Raw genomic sequence first — 16,472 nt, 5'->3', positions numbered from 1 at the left:
CACACACAGAGCAGGTGAATGGTTTCTCCCCAGTGTGAACTCGCTGGTGTGTCTGCAGGGTGGATGACTGACTGAATCCCTTCCCACACTGAGAGCAGATGAAGGGTCTCTCCCCAGTGTGAACTCGCTGGTGTGTCCGCAGATGGGTTGACAGAGTGAATCCCTTCCCACACTGAGAGCAGATGAATGGTTTCTCCCCAGTGTGAACTCGCTGGTGTATCCGCAGGTGGGTTGACAGAGTGAATCCCTTCCCACACTGAGAGCAGGTGAATGGTCTCTCCCCAGTGTGAACTCGTTCGTGTGTCCGCAGGGTGGATAACCGAGCGAATCCCTTCCCACACTTAGAGCAGGTGAACGGTCTCTCCCCAGTGTGAACTCGCTGGTGTGTCTGTAGGACGGATAACTGGATGAATCCCTTCCCACACTTAGAGCAGGTGAACGGTCTCTCCCCAGTGTGAACTTGCTGGTGTATCCGTAAGATGGATAACTGAGTGAATCCCTTCTCAGAGCAGGTGAACGGCCTCTCCCCAGTGTGGCTGCGCCGATGAGTTTCCAGCTCCGATGGGGCTCTGTATCTCTTCCCACAGTCTGCACATTTCCATGGTTTTTCCATGGTGCAGGTGTCCTTACCTCTCTCGAGTGGACAATTAGTTGAAACTTCGTCCACACACAGAACAAGATTACAGTCTCTCCCCGCTGTGAATGGTGTGATATTTATTCAGACTGTGTAACTGGTTAAAGCTCTTTAGTCAGTGCATTGGAACACACTCACTCAAGTGTGGCAGTGTGTTGATGCTTTTTCACTCACACTGACATTTCAAATCTTTTCAAATCGACAGACTGGACAATCATTTCTCCTTCTGGATTCAAAGTCCGATGATGTTGAGGTCCCAAGGACATGACGTTTGAGATTTCGGCCTGTGATTCCTCTTTCAATATCCTGGAAAATTAGTTTCCAAAAGTCATCAGTGTCAGTACAGGATAGAAATTCAGAACAGACAAGTTCTGTGGAACATTCTTTCCTCTCTCATTCCCCAAAAGCTGTCAATCTCCATCCCACACACTCTCTCCCCATTCTCAGCAGGTCTGGCAGCATCTGTATGGAGAGAAAAGAACTGATGTTTCAGAGCTTTGACAAAGGGTCACCTAGACAAGAAACATCAGCTCTTTTCTCTCCTCACAGATGCTGCCAGACCTGCTGAGATTTTCCAGCATTTTCTCTCTTGGTTTCAGATTCCAGCATCCGCACAAATTTGCTTTTATAAGGCTGCAGATACCTCCTCCCAAGTAACATGCGTATGCCCAAGACATTACCACTTGTTTCCCTTATTTCTTTAGCACCCATGGTGCTCTCCACAGTAAACACAGAGAAGTATTCATTAAAAATCTCACCCATCTCCTGTGGCTCCACACACAGATGGCCATACTGATTTTTAAGGGGATCTATTCTCTCTCTCGCCACCCTCTTACTCTTAATATAGCTATAGAACCTCCCAATAGTGCTCCCAGACTGACACTTCAGTCACTTGCTCGACCTCATTTCTTAACTGTCTCATAGAAAGTGAGTCCAGGAATTGATAATGCAAAATAAGGAGCTGGGAGATGAATTGAACAAGTATTTTGCCTCTGTGTTCACAATAGAGGATACAGTTAAAACTCAAACAGCTGGAAATCAGAATAGTAATTAATTAATAATAATGAATAATAAAATACAGTGTAGAAGGAGGCCATTCAGCCCATCGAGCCTGCACTGACAACAATCCCATCCAGGCCCTATCCACATATTTACCTGTTAATCCCCCTGATACCAAGTGGCAATTTATCATGGCCAATCCGTCTAACCGGCACATCTTTGGACTGTGGAAGGAAACCGGAACACCCGGAGGAAACCCATAGACACGGGGAGAATGTAGAAACACTGCACAGACAGCGACCCGAGGCTGGAATTGAACCCGGGTCCCTGGCGCTGTTAGGCAGCTGCGCTAACCACTGTGCCACCGGGCCACATGTCAGTGCCATCGCCCGACTCCAGCCCAGTCTCAGCTCATCTGGAACCCTCACCCATTCCATTGTGACGTCACACCCTCACCCATTCCATTGTGACATCACACCCTCACCCATTCCATTGTGATGTCACACTCTCACCCATTCCATTGTGACGTCAGGGCTTCCCTCTCCGATCGCAATCCCTGCCGGCCTCCCACATGCAGCCTCAATGGCGGCAGTCAGCCCGGGTCTAACACTACAAGCTGCCGCTCCATTTGGTACAAAGGGGGGGGACCGGGAAGTTCATTTCCGGGGTTTGGGTTTGAACAACATGTTTACAAAGTCTCTCCACCCACCCGCCACATTTATCATTCCCCGCACGCCGCCCTCTACCTCGTATTGATCTCGCTTCCAAACTAAAACCGTCCATCTGCCACCCGGAGGAAACCCATGCAGACATGGGGAGAATGTGCAAATTCCACACAGACATTGACACGAGGGCAGAATTGAACCCAGGTCCCTGGCGCTATGTGGCAGCAGTGCTAACCATTGTGTCACCGTGCCACCCCAAAATTGTGGATTACTAATGTCTCATCAATGTTTTCACACTGATGAGAGACTGGGTTCAGGGGATCATTTCAACTCACTGTATACCTAGTTCACATTGGGGAGGGGCTGTTCACCTGCTTTGAGTTTGGGAAGATATTCACTGTTTCGAGGTCAGATTTGCAGTATCTAGTTTTGGGGTCACTGTGGATAGTTTTCTCTGACTTACTGTTACCTGTTTAAAGATGAAGAAGGAGTTTTAAGAAGGAGACAACAGTAATTCTCATCCTGTTCAACATGAAACTAAACTCACTGTTAATTCCTCCTCAGTAACAATTTTAAACACAAAGTTTGCAGGCAGGATTGAAGCGGGGACTTTCTCCTGTAAAGTTGCAGTGATAATGAGTGCCCTCGGGAAATGAGTGTGAATCCCCCAGCCCCGGACAGAGGGGAACTGACCATCCATCTCTTGCTCTAATTCCACCACCCTCTGTCTCCTTCCAGCAAGCCAATTCTGTATTCAATTTTTGATATGATTTATTATCACATGTATTAGTATACAGTGAAAAGTATTGTTTCTTGCACGCTGTACAAAGTATACCATTCATAGAGAAGGAAACGAGAGAGTGCAGAATGTAGTGTTAGTCATAGCTATGGTGCGGAGAAAGATCAACTTAGCGCAAGGTAGGTCCATTTATAACTCCATGGATCCCATGTGATCTAACCTTAACTGGCCAGTATACCATAGGTACCTTGTCAAAGGCCTTGCTGAAGTCCATGCAGACAACATCTACTGCACCGTCCTCATCTATTTTTTTTGATCACCCTTTCAAAAAGCTCTGTTAAATTTTTAAGACACAATTTCCCACGCACAAAGCGATGCTGACAATCCGTAATCAGCCTTTGTCTTTCCAAATGCATGTAGATCCTGTCTCTAAGACTACCCTCCAACAACTTACCCACCACTGACGTTAGGTTCACCGGTCTGTAGTTCCCTGGCTTTTCCCTGCTGCCTTTCTCAAATAACAGTGTAACATTTGCCTCTCTCCAGTCTTCTGGCACCTCACCCGTGGTTGTTGATGATACAAATATATACGCTAGGGGGTGCCACAATGTTTTCCCCAGCTTCCCACAATGTCCTGGGATGCGCTTGATCAGGTCCTTGAGATTTATCTACCTTTATGTGTTTTAAAACTTCCAGCACCTTGTCTTCTGTAAGGTGGGCGCCATTGAAGACATCACTATTTACATCCCTGAATTCCCAAGTTTTCATGTCTTTCTCCAGGGTAAATACTGATGAGAAATATTCCATTAGGATCTCACCCATCTCCTGTGGCTTCACACATAAATGACCTTGTTGATCTTTAAGGGGCCTATTCTCTCCCTAGTTACTCTTTTGCCCTGAATATACTTGTCGAATCTCTTTGGATTTTCTTTGACTTTATCTGCCAAAGCTATCTCATGTTCCCATTTTGCCTCCTGATTACCATTTTAAGTGGACTTCTGCACTCCCGATACTCCTCAAGGGATTCACTTGGCCCCAGCTGCCTGTACCTGACATATGCTTCCTTCTTTTTATTGACCAGAATCTCAGTATCTCTCGTCATCGAGTGTTTCCTACTCCTGGCGGCTTTGTCCTTTACAGTAACAGGAAGGTGCTGGCCCTGAACTCTCGCTATCTCGCTTCTGAAAGCATCCCACATTCCAGACGTTCCTTGACCTGTGAACAGCCTTCCCCAATCAACTTGTGAAAGTTCCTGTACAATACCATCAAAATTGGCCAAGCCCCAATTTAGAACTTTAACTTGTGGACCAGACCTATCCTTTTCCATAACTATGTTAAAACTAATCGAATTATGGTCATTGATCCCAAAGTGCTCCCCAGTAACACTTCAGTCACATGCTGCTTTACATCCTGGTTACTTGTTCGTATGTATATTTCCTCAACTTCATATCACAACAAGGACATCAATTTGTCTCTTATCTTGGGGAAATCAACAATAAATAAACTTTGAAACTTCAAACTTTTACCCAACACACAGTCAAAACGCTGTTAGACTTAACACTATGAGAAAATATTAAACTCCAGTGCAGTCACAGGAATTATGAACATCATGAAAAGAATGAGCCCTGTCAGAATGAAAATAGTCCAGTCCAGGATGTGATTAACAGGAGCAATAATAGCAGAATCCAACCCTGCAGTCACTCGTGAACTCGCTGGTGTCTCAGTAGGTGATAGGACTGAGTAAATCCCTTCCCACACTGGGAGCAGATGAATGGCCTCTCTCCAGTGTGAATTCGCTGGTGTCTCAGCAGTTGGAATGACTGAATGAATCCTATCCCACACTCAGAGCAGATGAAAGGCCTCTCTGTAGAGTGAACACGCTGGTGTCTCAGGAGGAGAGTTGACTGAGTGAATCCCTTACCACAGATGAAACAGATGAATGGGTTCTCCGCAGAGTGAATTTGTTGATGTCTTTGCAAGCTGCACGACCGACTGAATCGCTTTCCACATTTAGTGCAAGGGAACGGTCTCTCCTCGGTATGAACTCGCTGGTGTCGCAGGAGACTGAATGATCGAGTGAATCCCTTACTGCACACAGAACAGGAGAATGGGCTCTGACTAGAGTGAATGTATTGGTGTCTCTGTAGATCCCTTGTGCTTTTGAAGCTCTTACCACAGTCCGAACATTTAAAAAGTCTCTCATCAGTGTGAACAAGCTGATGAGAAGTGAGATTAGTTAAACTGGTGAATCCCTTCACACACACAGAGCAGCTAAATGGTCTCTCCCCAGTGTGAACTTGCTGATGTACAGTGAGGTGAGATAACTGAGTGAATCCCATGCCACATTGGGAGCAGGTGAACGGCCTCGCCCCAGTGTGAACTCGCTGGTGTCTCAGCAGGGTGGATGTCTGAGCAAATCCTTTCCCACACTTGAAGCAGGTGAATGGTCTCTCCCCAGTGTGACCACGTCGATGAGTTTCCAGATCTGATGGGGATCTGGTCACTTTACCACAGTCCCCACATTTCAGTGGCCTGTGTGTGATGTTGGCTCCAGTGTGAGTGCATCGATGGTATTCCAGCCGGGATGGATAATTAAATCCCTTCCCACAGTCCCCACATTTCCACGGTTTCTCCATGGTGCCGGTGTCCTTGTGTCTCTCCAGGTTGCACGATCAGTTGAAGCTTCATCCACACACAGAACACATGTACAGTTTCTCCTCGCTGTGGATGGTGTGATGTTTTATCAGGCTGTGTAACTGGTTGAAGCTCTTTCCACAGTCAGTTAACTGGAACACTCTCATTCGGGTGTGTGTGTCTCGGTGCTTTTCCAGTCACAGTGATGTTTGAAATCTTTTCCCACAGACAGAACAGACATTCTCCTCCTTCCACAGTGTAAGGTTGATGATATTCAAATCCTGACGAATCGGGTGATTCTGTTAAATATTGATGTGATGTTTGCTTTTGTACTTTTTATCTGCAAATTCTCCCCTTCTAACACCCTGCAAAAGAAATTTAGGAAAATGATACCTAAGTCTGGGATAGAAGTTCTGAAAAGATCATTCTAGTTTTTCTGGAACATTTTTTCCTCTTTTGTTCCCCCAAATCTGTAAATCCCTGTCCCACACACTCTCCCTCCTCCCTGGGCTGAAATCCAAACCCATCTCACCATCTCCACCATTTCTTTCCTCCACTCCCAGTTTTCTCCCTCCCTCTCCTCTGTCTGGGTGCAGATATCCACTCCATCTGACAAAGGAGCAGCGCTCCAAAAGCTAATCGCATTTGCTGCCAAATAAACCTGTTGGACTTTAACCTGGTGTTGTTAAACTTCTTACTGTGTTTACCCCAGTCCAACGCCGGCATCTCCACATCATGGGTTCAGTTCTCCAGCTCCTGTCTGCAGACTGACAATAAAACCAATGGGTCTTATTGGGGGTGTTGGGGCCTCCAGCGGGTGTTTGTGAATCCTCCCCGCCCACCTCCCAGGGTTTCCTTCCTTCCTTCCCAGAGATCAGAGTCCTCATTGATTTGAAGCCAAAGTGTAACCTCTTATTTATTGTCCCCCTCCCCCATCCTCTGATGTGAACCATCCTCCAGTGGCTGAGCCAGGATGGGGCCGTTAACCTGGGCCTGTTCCCGGGAGGGAGGGAGGGAGAAGCCCCGCAGCTGCAAACCAGGGAGCTGACAATGATTCTGAAGGGTTTGCGGATCCACAAAGTGTTTCCAAATCCTCCCAGCCACCGCCTAACGCTGACTCCGCTTCTCCGGGACAAACAAGCGCCAAGGACAGCAATGACACTGCGCATGCTCCACATCACAATGCTCGGGGATTGATTGACGGCAACTCCGGACCAATAGGAAGAGGGGGCGGGGCTGGAGGACCGAGCGGGAGCGGCTGGTCCTCCAACCAATCAGGATGAATGAGGGGCGGGACCTGAGGGTAATGGCGATGCATGGACGGTTTTAAGTCGGAACCAAGATCAATACCAGGTAGAGGGCGGCGCGCGGGGAGCGATGAACATGGCGGGTGGGTGAAGAGCTTCCTAAACATGTTCAAAGGCAAACCCCGGAAATGAACTTCCCGGTTCCCCCCGTTTGTGGCAAATGGAGCCGCAACTTGTCGTGTTGGGCCTGGGCTGACTGCCGCCATTGAGGCTGAGTGTGGAAGACCGGCAGGGAGTGAAGTCCTGACGTCACAATAGAATTCATGACAGTAACGCGTCACAATGGAGAGTGAGTGTGACGTCACAATGGAGAGTGAGTGTGACGTCACAATAGAATGGATGAGGGTTCCAGATGAGCTGAGACTGGGGTGGAGTCGGGCGATGGTACTGAGGTGGAAGTAGACGGTCTTGATGATGATGTGGATATTGTGGCTGGAACCTCATCTTGGGGTGAAATATTTCACCAGGATTGTGAACAGCCTGGTTCAGCCTCAGACAGTTCCCAGGAAGAGGGATAGAGTTGCTGGTGAGGGAGTGGAGTTTGTAGTGGGGACTGAAGACAATGGGTTCAGAATTCCCAGTATTGATTTGGAAAAAAATTCTCTTAGTCCTTGACGTCAGACAAGTCAGGATGGTGTGTGAGTTGGAGGGGAACTTGGAGGTGATGGTGTTCACGTCTACCTGCTATCTTAGTCCTTCTGAATGATGGAGGTTGAGGGTTTGGGAGATTCTGTCAAAGTTCTCATTGAGTTGTTGATGTATAAAATCCCTCTCCTTCACCCCTGGCCTCTCCTACTTCTCTCTGTCTCCTCCCACAGTGCCCAGAGTCTTGTGTAGACCCAGCCTGGATGACAAGTTTCTTTTCGTGAAGGACATTAGTGAATCAGTTGGAACAAAAACAGAAAATGCTGGAGAAATTCAGCAGGTCTGACAGTGTCTATGGAGAGAGAATAGAGCCAATGTTTTGGGTCTGGATGACACTTGTCGACAATGGGTCTTCCAGACTCAGAACGTTGGCCCCATTCTCTCTCTACAGATGCTGTCAGACCTGCTGAGTTTCTCCAGCATTTTCTGTTTTTGTTTCAGATTCCAGCATCCACAGTATTTTGCTTTGATCTTAGTGAATCAGTTGGCAATCCAAAAGCTTTCATAGTCACTTTTTCCTAGTGCTGGCCCCAGATTCATTCAGCTCAATTTCACAACCATTGTTTTTTTGTGGGTTCCCTTACTCTCTTCTTTCTGTTTTAATCAATTTCACAGGGTTTTAGAAGATGAGGATTCAAACAATGTATCAGAACCTGATGGAATCGTCCGATTTATTGTAACCTGAATATCATTGTATTTTGAACATGGAAGAAAATAGCACCGTTCACAGTGAAGAGAAACTGTACATATGTTCTCTGTGTGGACAAGACTTCAACCAATCATCTGGCCTTTCGGAGCACAATTGCAGTCACAACAGGGAGGTGGCATGGAAATGTAGAGACTGTGGGAAGGAATTCGATTACCCATCCCTGCTGGAAACTCATCGGCGCAGTCACACTGGGGAGAGGCCATTCACCTGCTCCCAGTGTGGAAAGGGTTTTGCTCACCCATCCACCCTAGTAAAACACCAGCGAATTCACACTGGGGAGAGACCATTCACCTGCTCCCAGTGTGGGAAGCGATTTGCTCACTCATCCAATCTGCTGAAACATCAGCGAATGCACACTGGAGAGAGACCGTTCACCTGCTCTGTTTGTGGGAAGGGATTCACTCAGTCATCCAACCTTGCATTACACAAGCAAATTCACACTGAGGAGAAGCCGTTCACCTGCTCCCAATGTGGGAAGGGATTCAGTCGGTCATCAAATTTGCTGACACACCAGACTGTTCACACTGGGGAGAGGCCGTTCACCTGCTCCCAGTGTGGGAAGGGATTTGCTCACTCACACACACTGCGGACGCACCAGCGAATTCACACTGGGGAAAGACCATACACCTGCTCTGTATGTGGGAAGGGATTCAATCAGTCATCCAACCTAGCAATACACAAGGAAGGGCACACCGGGGAGAGACCGTTCACCTGCTCCCAGTGTGGGAAGGGATTTGCTCATTCAGCCAACCTGCTGAAACACCAGAGAGTTCACACTGGGGAGAGGCCATTCATTTGCTCCGTTTGTGGGAAAGGTTTTGCTCGCTCATCCAACCTGCGGTTACACCAGCGAGTTCACACTGGGGAGAGACCTTTCATCTGCTCCACATGTGGGAAGGGATTCACTCAGTCATCCACTCTGCAGACACACCAGCGAGTTCACAAGTAACTATTGTGATGGGATTTTTCTGTTAATCATATTCGTTGAATGATTCAACCTCTGCTGAGACATCGCAGCAGTCACTCCGATTAGATTTATTATCTGCTCCGACTCTTGGGGATAACCAAATCATTTGAGATTAAGTACATACAAATTGAGGGCATTGATTGGATGATTATGAATGCAAATAAAGAGACATGTACTGACATAGTGTGAAGTTCAGAGAGAAATACCTGTGAAGTTTCACTCTAAATAAATCTGTACCAAATAAAGATTGGCTCCAACTTCTTCCTTCACCATAAGCTGTCAGGATTGTAACATGGTCAGAGGGAATATTTTCTAATGGTGGAGATTGGAAGCTAAAGGGAAATATTTTTCAGACAGAAGTTTTGCAATCCCAACAGCTTTTGTGAGAACTGGCTGAAAGTGAGTGGGAATTGTCAGGGTCTGATTACCCGCTGCTGCTCTCAGAGTCTGAACCATATGAAAGTGGAAATGTGGATACTGGTTACATCCCTACCAAGGGGGAAACAAGGTCTGGCCTTGGCATTGTCACTTCCCAGCAAAAGGAAAATCAGAAGCAAAGTATTTTGTGAGCTGGATGTCCATCAGTTGGACACTGATAAAGGTTTGGATCTACTGTTTGGGTTCAATGATGAGATTGACAAGATAGATGATCGACTGGATGGTTATGAAACATGGTTAGACTTTGACAGGTTTTGTAGGGGGTGAAAGCAGCCATAGCAGATCTGGATATCACAACAAAAGACAGATTGGAACAGCATTAATAAACAAATGAACCCCAGGAATGACTGGGGAACAATTAACAAGTGCTTCAGGTCTGACTCAAAATATCATCATGTGATGAACTTCCCAAAGTGGAAAATTAGGGATTTTGCAGTGAGACACAACACAGAGAATTCTGAGAAATTAGAGATAGCATTAGATCCAAGATAGAGATATACAATTTGGCCAAGGAAAACAACAGACTTGATGATTGGGAGCAGTTTAGAATTCAGCAACAGAGGACCAAGGGATTGATAAAAAGAGGAAAATGGAATATGAGAGTAAGCTTGCAGGGAACATAAAAACTGACTGTAAAAGTTTCTATCGGTATGTCACAAGAAAAAGATTGATGAAGACAAATTACCTTACAGTCAGAAACAGGGGAATTTATAATGGAGAACAAAGAAATGGCTGACCAACTGACCACATACTTTGGTTCTGTCTTCACAAAGGAGGACTCAAAAATGTTGGGGAACATAGGGTTTAGTGAGAGGGAGGAACTGATGGAGATCAGTATTAGTAGAGAAATAGTGTTGGGGAAACTGATGGGATTGAAGGCCTCTAAATCCCCAGGACCTGATAATGTGTACGCCAGATTCCTCAAGGAAGGAGCCTGAGAAATAGTGGATGCATTGGTGGTCATCTTCCAAGATTCTATAAATGCTGGAACAGTTTCTACAGGTTGGAGTGTAGCTAATGTAACCCCACTATTTAAAAAAGGAGGTAGAGAGAAAACAAGGAGTTATAGACCAGTAAGCCTGACACCGTCAGCGGGGATTATTCAAGAATCCATTTTCAAAGATTCTGTTGCAAAACACTTGAAAAACAGTGGCAGGATCGGACAGAGTCAGCATGGATTTAAGAAAGGGAAATGGTGCTTGACAAAAACTATTGGAATTCTTTGAGGATATAACTAGTAGAATTGATGAGGGGGAGCCAGTTGATGTGGTTTATTTCAGTTTTCAGAAGGATTTCGACAAAGTCCCACATAAAAGATTAACGTGTAAAATTAAAGCACATGGGATTGAGGTACTGTGTTGAGATGGATAGAAACTAGTTGGCAGACAGGAAACAAAGAGTAGGAATAAACGGGTCTTTTTCCAAATGGTGGCACGGTAGCACAGTGCTTAGCACTGCTGCTTCACAGCGCCAGGGACGCAGGTTCGATTCCTGGCTTGGGTCACTGTCTGTGTGGAGTTTGCATGTTCCCCCCGTATCTGCGTGGGTTTCCTCCCACATTCTGAAAGATGTGCTGGTTAGGTACATTGACCCAAACAGGCGCTGGACTATGGCAACTTGGGGAATTTCACAGTAACTTCATTGTAGTGTTAATGTAAGCCTTACTTGCGACTAATAAATAAACTTTAAAAAAACTTTTTAAAAATGGCAGGATGTGACTAATGGGGTAATGCAGGGGTCAGAGCTGGGACCTCAGCTTGTTACTACATATAAATGACTTAGATGAGGGAACTAAATGCAATATCTCCAAATTTGTTAATGACACAAAGCAAGGTGGGAGGGTGAGCTGTGAGGAGGATGCAGCAATCCTTCAGTGTAATTTGACAAGTTGAGTGAGTGGGCAAATGATTGGCAGTTGCAGTATAATTTGGATAAATGTGAGGTCATCCACTTTGGGAGCAAAAACGGGAAGACAGATTACTATCTGAATAGTCATAAAGTAGGAGGAGGAAATATGCAACAAGACCTGGGTGTTCTTGCACAATAGTCACTGAAGGTAAGCATGCAGGTGTAAAAGGCAGTAAAAAAGACGAATGGTATGTTGGAACAAAATTCAGCAGTTTAGGCAGCATCTGTGCAGAGAGAGAAACACAGTTAACATTTCAGGTCTGTGACCTTTCTTCAGAACTGGGAAAAGTTAGAAATGTAACAGGTTTGGAGAAAGGGGCGGGTGAGACAGGGACTAAAGGAAGGTCTGATAGGGTGGAAGCCAGGAGAAATTGAATGAGAGAAAAGTGAATTCCTCAGAGCCAAAGGGAATGGAGCGAGAAAAGGAACAAAAGGTGTGCCTGGAGCAGGGGGGGGGGGGGGGCTGCCGACTGAAAGAAAGAAAAATGAAACAATCAAAGAAAAATAAACAAAATAGGCTCAGAGTTGTAGAGTCATAGAGGTTTACAGCATGGAAACAGGCCCTTCAGCCCCACTTGTCCATGCCACCTTTTTTTTAAACCCCTAAACTAATCCCAATTGTCCGCATTTGGCCCATATCCCTCTATACCCATCGTATCCATGTAACTGTTAAATGCTTTTTAAAAGACAAAATTGTACCTGCCTCTACTACTACCTCTGGCAGCTTGTTCCAGACACTCACCACCCTCTGTGTGAAAAAATTGCCCCTCTGGACACTTTTGTATCTCTCCCCTCTCAACTTAAATCTATGCCCTCTAGTTTTAGCCTCCCCTACCTTTGGGAAAAGATATTGACTAGCTGATCTGTGCCCCTCATTATTTTATAGACCTCTGTAAGATCACCCCTCAGCCTTCTATGCTTCAGAGAAAAAAGTCCCAGTCTGTCCAGCCTCTCCTTATAACTCAATCCATCAAGTCCCGGTAGCATCCTAGTAAATCTCTTCTGCGCTCTTTCTAGTTTAATAATATCCTTTCTACAATAGGATGACCAGAACTGTACATACTATCCCAAATGTGGTCTTACCAATGTCTTCTACAACTTCAGTAAGACATCCCAACTCCTGTATTCAATGTTCTGACCAATGAAACTAAGCATGCTGAATGCCTTCTTCACCACTCTGTCCACCTGTGACTTCACTTTCAAGGAGCTATGAACCTGTACCCCTAGATCTCTTTGTTCTGTAACTCTCCCCAACGCCCGTCCATTAACTGAGTAAGTCCTGCCCTGGCTCAATCTACCAAAATGCATCACCTCGCATTTGTCTAAATTAAACTCCATCTACCATTCATCAGCCCACTGGTCCAATTGAGAGTTTACTCTCAGAGTAAAGAGAGTTTACTCTCTGAAACTGTTGAACTAAATGAGGAGTCTGAAAGGCTGTAAAATGTGGGTGTGGGTGGGTGAATGGGAGGATCTTCTGGATCTGCTCGAGACCTTGGTTAAGCAGTAATCTGTAGATCCAGGATGGGTGGGGCTGAATGGGGAGGCAGGGGTCACTCTGGCTGCCGACTTATCTTCTGTCTTGCCTGTGCCCAGGTGGCCCTGGAGAGGGAGATTCTATTGGGACTTTGTTGCTGATTTTGGTCTTTTAGTTTGATTGAACCACATGTTTGGGTGAAGGATTGGAATTGTCTGTTCTGAATTTGTGTCCTGAACTGTAACTTTGACAGAATCTCCCAAACCCTCAACCTCCATCACCGAGAAAGATCAGGATAGCAGATAGATGTGAACACCATCACCTCCAAGTTCCTCCAACTCACACATCATCCTGACTTATCTCACTTTCAGTATTGAAAGAACAGAAATTGCTTTCATATAAACACTGGTAAGACTGAACCCATTGTCTTCAATCCCCACTACAAATTCCATTCCCTCGCCAGCAACTCAATCTCTTCTTGGCAACTGTCTGACCTGAACCAGGCTGTTCACAACCATGGTGAAATATTTCACCCCGAGTTGAGCTTCCAGCCACATATCCAGATCATCGTCAAGACCCGCCCATTTCCACCCCAGTAACATCACCCGACTCCACCCCAGTCTTAGCTCATCTGGAATCCTCATCCATTCTATTAACAACCTGACATTCAGGGTGTAAGAAGAATTTTCTCAGGTGTCCCCCTGGGGTGCTCTGTATTTTGCTGAACCTCTCTCAACCAATATACAGACTGCGAAAGACAGCATATAGTTAAAGAACGAAAAGGAATTTATTTGCAAATGCATGCATCAGGAGAGAGACACAGTCAATGTCCTCGCTGAGCTAATATTGCAAGGTAAAATTATTATATTATTCTGAACATTTCAAAATCCCACCCAGTCTTGTCAATCAGACTGGAGGCCCAATCGCAATATTACCCATTATTATCTGAGCCAATTACGTTCCACCTGTCAACAGGAATAAGCGATTATTCGCTTATTGCCCATGTAGGTTCCTTCCCCTTTACCGAGGAAACCGAACCCATGTCATTCCAGTAACCAAGGCCATAACTAACACCTGCCAATTTTAATTGGTGAAAGGAGTCACTCTTTCACTGGAACCAGGGCCTCCTTTATCAGCTTGAGAGACTGCTCCAGCCTCACTGCCCATGAACGGATTTACTCCCTTAAATACCAGGCCATTAAACTTGCCTTTCGCATATCCAGAAGCTGCCTTTCTATGCTCCATTGTATTAAAAGAATTCAGCCTGTCCACCACTATTTCCCCTCATGCTGCATTCGGAACGAAGTTGGCCAAGACACAATATATATATATTGAAAATACAGTTTAAGCTTATAATACTTGGTTAATTTGTGGTTATTCAGTTTATAATAGAACATAGAACAGTACAGCACAGAACAGGCCCTTCGGCCCACGATGTTGTGCCGAGCTTTATCTGAAACCAAGATCAAGCTATCCCACTCCCTATCATGCTGGCGTGCTCCATGTGCCTATCCAATAACCGCTTCAATGTTCCTAAAGTGTCTGACTCCACTATCACTGCAGGCAGTCCATTCCACACCCCAACCACTCTCTGCATAAAGAACCTACCTCTGATATCCTTCCTGTATTTCCCACCATGAACCCTATAGTTATGCCCCCTTGTAATAGCTCCATCCACCCGAGGAAATAGTCTTTGAACGTTCACTCTATCTATCCCCTTCATCATTTTATAAACCTCTATTAAGTCTCCCTTCAGCCTCCTCCGCTCCAGAGAGAACAGCCCTAGCTCCCTCAACCTTTCCTCATAAGACCTACCCTCCAAACCAGGCAGCATCCTGGTAAATCTCCTCTGCACTCTTTCCAGCGATTCCACATCCTTCTTAGAGTGAGGTGACCAGAACTGCACACAATATTCCAAATGTGGTCTCACCAAGGTCCCGTACAGTTGCAGCATAACCCCACGGCTCTTAAACTCCAACCACTTGTTAATAAAAGCTAACACACTCTAGGCCTTCTTCACAGCTCTATCCACTTGAGTGGCAACCTTTAGAGATCTGTGGATATGGACCCCAAGATCTCTCTGTTCCTCCACAGTCTTCAGAACCCTACCTTTGACTCTGTAATCCACATGTAAATTAGTCCTACCAAAATGAATCACCTCACATTTATCAGGGTTAAACTCCATTTGCCATTTTTCAGCCCAGCTTTGCATCCTATCTATGTCTCTTTGCAGCCTACAACAGCCCTCCACCTCATCCACTACTCCACCAATCTTGGTGTCATCAGCAAATTTACTTATCCACCCTTCAGCCCCCTCCTCTAAGTCATTAATAAAAATCACAAAGAGCAGAGGACCAAGCACTGGTCCCTGTGGCACTCCGCTAGCAACCTGCCTCCAATCCAAAAATTTTCCATCCACCACCACCCTCTGTCTTCGATCAGACAGCCAGTTACTTATCCAATCGGCCAACTTTCCCTCTATCCCACACCTCCTCACTTTCATCATAAGCCGACCATGGGAGACTTTATCAAATGCCTTAGTAAAATCCATGTATATGACATCAACTGCCCTACCTTCATCAACACACTTAGTTACCTCTTCAAAAGATTCTATCAAATTTGTGAGGCACGACTTGCCCTTCACCAATCCGTGCTGACTATCCCGGATTAATCCGCATCTTTCTAAATGGTCGTAAATCCCATCCCTAAGGACCTCTTTCATCAATTTACCAACCACCGAAGTAAGACTAACCGGTCTATAATTACCAGGGTCATTTCTATTCCGTTTCTTAAACAGAGGAACAACATTCCCAACTCTCCAATTCTCTGGCACCATCCCCGTGGACAGTGAGGACCCAAAGATCAAAGCCAAAGTCTCTGCAATCTCATCCCTTGCCTCCCAAAGAATCCTAGGATATATTTCATCAGGCCCATGGGACTTATCGACCTTCAGTTTATTCAAAACTGCCAGGACATCCTCCCTCCGAACATCTATTTCCTCCAGCCTATTAGCCTGTAACACCTTATCTTCCTCAAAAACATGGCCCCTCTCCTTGGTGAACACTGAAGAAAAGTATTCATCACCTCGCCTATCTCTACTGACTCCATACACAAGTTCCCACGACTGTCCTTGACTGGCCCTAACCTCACCCTGGTCATTCTTTTATTCCTCACATAAGAGTAAAAAGCCTTGGGGTTTTACTTGATCCGACCCGCCAAGGACTTCTCATGTCCCCTCCTAGCTCTCCTAAGCCCCCTTTTCAGCTTGTTCCTTGCTAACTTGTAACCCTCAATCGAGCCCATAAAAGGCTGCTGAAGAAGATTAGGGCGCACGGAGTTGGGGGTAGTGT

At 45.8% G+C, this 16,472-nt stretch overlaps 2 protein-coding genes and 1 pseudogene across 5 annotated transcripts in view; 2 read left to right on the top strand and 1 right to left on the bottom strand.

The window, feature by feature from the left end:
* Positions 1-16,472, top strand: part of LOC144480750 (uncharacterized) — a 112,115-nt pseudogene that overhangs the window by 24,018 nt on the left and 71,625 nt on the right.
* LOC144481031 (uncharacterized) overlaps positions 4,048-16,472 on the bottom strand; it is a 57,981-nt gene continuing 45,556 nt past the window's right edge. For 2 of the 4 annotated variants that reach the window (XM_078200672.1, XM_078200673.1), the window contains exon 3: positions 4,048-6,036. In XM_078200672.1, coding sequence (XP_078056798.1) covers positions 4,735-5,673 — 939 coding nt within the window. In that variant the 5' untranslated portion in view covers positions 5,674-6,036 and the 3' untranslated portion in view covers positions 4,048-4,734. Of the gene's footprint in view, positions 6,037-6,378; positions 6,502-7,021; positions 7,261-16,472 lie in introns of those variants that run through there. The other 2 variants (XM_078200675.1, XM_078200674.1) reach the window with 2 other exon arrangements.
* Positions 6,964-16,472, top strand: part of LOC144480751 (uncharacterized) — a 29,909-nt gene continuing 20,400 nt past the window's right edge. The window contains exons 1-3 of the mRNA XM_078200330.1: positions 6,964-7,024; positions 8,239-9,277; positions 9,677-9,988. Of these exons, the coding sequence (XP_078056456.1) occupies positions 8,328-9,277; positions 9,677-9,988 (1,262 nt within the window). The 5' untranslated portion in view covers positions 6,964-7,024; positions 8,239-8,327. The remainder of the gene's footprint in view (positions 7,025-8,238; positions 9,278-9,676; positions 9,989-16,472) is intronic.

This window comes from Mustelus asterias, chromosome 30 (genome assembly GCF_964213995.1).
Source record: "Mustelus asterias chromosome 30, sMusAst1.hap1.1, whole genome shotgun sequence".
In the NCBI taxonomy this organism is placed as follows: Eukaryota; Metazoa; Chordata; class Chondrichthyes; order Carcharhiniformes; family Triakidae; genus Mustelus; species Mustelus asterias.
Note: the sequence above shows the minus strand (reverse complement) of the source record. Positions and strands in the feature narration are given on the sequence as shown.